At 36.6% G+C, this 5,082-nt stretch overlaps 1 protein-coding gene across 1 annotated transcript; it reads right to left on the reverse strand.

The window, feature by feature from the left end:
* Positions 1-422: 422 nt before the first annotated feature.
* Positions 423-2,504, reverse strand: LOC134259735 (macrophage-expressed gene 1 protein-like). Its single transcript, XM_062742332.1, has one exon. It carries the CDS (start codon positions 2,421-2,423, stop codon positions 423-425), a length of 2,001 nt encoding a protein of 666 aa, XP_062598316.1. The 5' UTR covers positions 2,424-2,504.
* Between the last annotated feature and the right edge of the window lie 2,578 nt (positions 2,505-5,082).

Here is a 5,082-nt window from a genome sequence, read left to right on the forward strand (position 1 = left end):
TCTAAAAGGCGTCATTTTTCGACGGGGGTAATTTCTTATAGGACTCATATAAAAAATAATGACCCCCGGGGCTCTTTTTCTACAAAAAATAATTTTTTTTTTACGGCTAGGGGGTCATTTTTTTGTCGTTGAAAAATGATTCCCGGTCATTATTCGATGGGGGTTATTATTCGTCTTTACACTGGATATTAACTGATTTTTTTTAAAATCTATAATTCCAGAAAGTAGGATAGGGGCTACACACATTAACTTTGTACAGGCAAATACAGATATGAATCAGACACTTTATTTGTACACCTCGGTTGAAAGCTACAAAAACATGTTACATAGGGTTGTAAGTATTTTTAAATTTATTGATAATACGTCAAAATAAATGTACTGTTTTTAAACATATTACATAAGAGAGCTTTGGGCTTGGGCGTTCATACACTTTGGGGCGTGTCTTTCGATTGACCACGTGTTCCGTCGCGTTCTTCTTGATTTGGGTTTTTCGGCATTTGACTCCTGCGTCTAGATCTCCTACGCCTTACTAACATTGCAATGACTACGGTAATTGTAATAATTGCTGTTAAAACACCAATAACGATTCCTACAAGTTTTGTTTTCCCTGAATCGTCATCTATTTGACTTTCATTTTCCTTCAAGACTTGGCGGGTCCTATTTGTCCCACCTGAAATCCCATACGCGTCTCCAGGAAGTTCCATAAATGGGGGTCGTCTCAAAGGTGGAAGTCCTTTCTTGACGAAACTATGTGCTTTTAAGCAATAGTTGATTTCACAAGAATTTTCAATATTGGCCAACTGCATGCTATATCCCCTTGGACATCCCCGTGGCCAGAATTGTGGACTGGAAGATTTCAAATAGGAAAACAGCGGGAAAGGCTCTCTATTTTTAGAAAAGGCTTCTTGATTCAAATTTAAAGGATTTCCAGCCCTACAACTGAACAGTCCAGCAAAAGGTACAGAGTAACGAAATCCAAGCTCATAATCATCACTAACACATATTTTCATATCTTCACCAAGATTTAAGGGGTAAAAGTAGGGTGGGCAAGTATCAGACTGGGTAAGTGGATTATCAACAGAGCTGGTATAAATTCCACCAAACTGGAATCCGGATTGCTGTTTAGCATGCCCCCGTGCAAAACACCAGTATGCTTGATAGTTTGCACATACTTTTACTGAAGTATCATCCCAGCAATCAAATAACTTAAGAAAACCGCAATCACGATGTTTATTTATAATTACATAGCTACATTTCCTGCCCCTTGTGAGCAGAACAGGTTCATACCCACTTGGACAGGAGTAGCCACCAGTAAGAGGATTTTTCTGGGATAGTCCACTGAATACGCTTTCATAGGAGTTACATTCCTGGAACACTCCTCCAAACGTGTAGTTTGTCATCGCATTTTCACACGTGCCGTCATCAACGTTAGCAATGAAGTTGAAATTTGGTGAGTCCATATTGATACAGCCCCTATAAATATTAAATTTATAGTATTCCTCGACTGCCTCCTTTACAGTTTTAACGAGAGGGTAGATGATGGACGGTGGTAGGTCAGGAAGGGTTTGCGTCGAGATCAGGTGATATATTGGGAAACCTGATTTATCCACAGAAACTAAGTTCAAACCAAGTTCAGCGGCCCACTGACTGACAGTAAAGTTGTTGGGATGAAACACAGGCCCGCCGAAAGTTTCTATCCTTGAGTGCGTTCGATGGCTTACATATTGGTCGATAACTTCCTTAGACGTACTTTGTTTGTACTCTGAGTTAACAATAAATTTATTTAAGAAAGAGGCACTTGCAGCAGCCACGATCTGCCGACTGTCCATGTTGCCATTCTTACTAAGTGTGGACTCGACCTCGTCCATCTGTGCGATGACTGCCCCTGCATCTATGCTCGAAATGATGTGAGTACCGAAGTCTCTTACAAGCAACTGGCTCTCGTATCGGGCCATATTAGTTTTATTCGTCTGTATGTAATATGCAATGTTTTTGAGGTGGTTTTTAAAGGCTGGGTTCAGTGGAGTGTCGGGTTGTAATTTAGCAGAGTACCGAGTATACCGCGCTTGCACACGCGTAGTAGCCGATTTGTCCATAATTTGATTCTTACGCACATTCTTTGATTCATGAGAAAATTTTCCATTAATACCAAATTTCTCTAACTGAAGTCCAGCTTGCACGTTGATTGTAGTTGATGTAGTGGCGGTGTAGTTATTCCAGTGCTGGAACATTTCTCCAAAGATCTCTAGTTGACTGGATTTAATGGGAACAGTAAATACACTGTCTGGAATAAGGTACTTTCCATCATCCGTGGTTCGACACTTAACGAAGTTATGATGTACAAGCATCCCGCTAACTCTATTTTGAAGATTATCCCAACCGACTCCAGGGAGAACATCAAATCGGGCAACGTTTCCACCCATGTTCCATGCACACCATTTTTCGTCCCCCGGGTTGTAAGGGTTTGCAATTTGTTGAGAGGGAGAATGTGGTTCAACTTCCGTTGTAAATACTATAAATGCACACAAACAAAAAATACGTCCGATCGACATGATTACCGTTCAGAGAAATGAAAGATGGAAACAGCTTATTTATAATAAATAGTAAATGGAAATTTCTGGAAATCCTATCGAAGTGGGAGGGACTCTGAAAGAAGGTGATGCAACCTTTACCTCATTATCGAAAAGTTCTAGAAAATAATCTCTAAAGTAAAACATCATACACGTAGGATTCCTCTTAAAAGGCCGAGGTTCCAGAAAAAAGAAAATAACTGAAATGTTGGGCAAATCATTGATAAACAAGAGAGGCATGGGCCACAACGCTGACCTAAGTGACTTAAGCCCTGCTGTTCTTTATCAGATCCCCCCTTATAATATCTATTGTGACCCCCACCCTCCAGGGGCTCCAGATTTAAGGAAGGACCATACTTTTATGAATCCGGTTTTAATTTTACACACCAATATAAAATTCTGAGTATCACTTGCCTATTGAAATGAAATCCTTTTGAATGATTTAAAATAATTTATTCGAATAATATTTATTCATTTCATTTATCACAGTCAAAATCCCTCTTTTTGATATCTTAAATTCAGAATAAGGCTACTTTGGACATTTTTTTTTCAACTCAATTGATATTTTTTAAATCATATAATGCAATATACTAAGTATACTTAAACGACCTTAAGATCTGTAGCAAACCATTCAGATAAGTTTCATTTATTCTTTCTGGGGACAAAAATGTACAAAATTTGATGGTCAGTTCTGCTAATTATTTTATTACTATACTTGTATATACTTAAGAAAACGAAAGCAATCCCACGAAAATTGTAATCAGCCCTTTTGTGCTTTTGCTTTAAACTACTTCCAATGTCCATGAATTGTGCTTGTAGGCCTGGGAATGTGTAATAACAATGAAGTGCAAAAATGGAATTCAGACCACACCTGTACATGGTGTTTTAAATTTTTGATTTTGCTCGAAGGCGGTCTTATTAGCTTTGAGTAGGATGGACAAGATTACTGAGAAAGATTTAAATATAATTTAAAAAAAAAAATTGTCTGTAGAAGACGGTGATAGATTATTTAGAATCAAAAATGATATAATATCCGATCCGAAACTGAAAGGCCTGGGTCATTCAAAATTAAGAATAGAAATGACATCAGTAGAACAGAGGGATAGCCGAGTACTTGTTGACATCCCCAATATATGCACGTGCACAAATATGGCACGCCAAAGTCACAAAAATGAGCTAAACATAGTTTCACAGTCGATAAACTAGGTTTATCGGTTGTAAACTATAGTTTACGGACTGTAAACTATAGTTAATAACGTTAATCTATATGTTTACGTCTGTAAACCATAGTTAACGCGATAATCTATGTTTCACAACCGTAAACTTAACACCAAAAACAATCATTTGCGATTGCAAAACATAGATTATCTGATAAATACAGTTTCACGATTTATAAACTATATAGTTTACAAACCGTTAACTATAGTTAACGATCTGATAAATATAGTTCACGATTTGTGAAACTATGATTAACAACTCTTAACAATAATTTACGATTGTAAACTATAGTTTACAAACGTTTATCAACAAAATCTATTGTTAGCGCTTATTACAGACAGATAAACTTAGATTAGAATTCGTAAACTATATTTAACAACCGTTAAATTTAGTTTTACAAATGAAAACTATACTTTACGAATCGTTAACTATAGCTTACGGTTTGTAAACTATAGTTTACAGTCGAGACACCTAGTTTATCAATTGTGAAACTAGGTTTAGCTCATTTTTGTGAATTTGGCGTGCCATACACAAAGCCTGGACTTTTAACAAAAGAAAGCACACCAACTATGGTACAAATAGGCACTTGCGGACTCCCTCATACCTTTCCCATAGTTTTCTTTTTAAATCGGGGGAACGACACAGTTTTTCCTATATTTGTGTTTTATTATATGCACTTACCTAATATCGATACTGTATGTCTCTTTGAGCTGTTTTTGACTATACTGGTTTCGACTGATACATCGGTAACTAAATTGCACCGATTGTAGAGCCCTGTTTGCTTTTATTTTTTCTTACGTCTTCGTAACGCGGTGAAATCTATTCATTTTATTCATTAAAACATGACTCAAGTTGTTATCTTGAAAATTTTTGATAAAAGTTTGTATCACCTATCCTTTTTCTTACATCTTCGTATCTTTGAAAGTCATTTTGCTAAAACTAGCACTAGTTTTCAAATGAGTTTCATTTTATTATATGATCTCAAAAAATAACAAAAATACATACTAAAGAATATTTGCCATATGAATGTGTAAAAAAAAATTGTGTGTCCTTTATCTTTTAAAACAACGGTGTACATGTCTACCCTGATTGCGCGGTCTTCCTCATATACGAGGGGTGTTAGAAAAGTTCGCGGACAAGTTCTATCGTGAACGCGCTATTTCCACGAAATAAGTCAAACTTTCCATATACAATATTAACCTTTTTTCCAATAGATATACAAGAATATGGTGCTCTCCGGTGGTTATGAAAAATATACCGTTTTTTTTTTGTGGATAAAACTTGCTTCACGGAG

Source organism: Saccostrea cucullata, unplaced genomic scaffold (assembly GCF_032062105.1).
Source record: "Saccostrea cucullata isolate Sc308-1 unplaced genomic scaffold, CSIRO_AGI_Scuc_v1 ctg1546, whole genome shotgun sequence".
Taxonomy (NCBI): domain Eukaryota; kingdom Metazoa; phylum Mollusca; class Bivalvia; order Ostreida; family Ostreidae; genus Saccostrea; species Saccostrea cuccullata.

Bases quoted from the DNA above. Each gene is read 5' to 3' on its own strand.
- LOC134259735 (XM_062742332.1), bottom strand. From the start codon at position 2,423: ATGGGTGGAAACGTTGCCCGATTTGATGTTCTCCCTGGAGTCGGTTGG.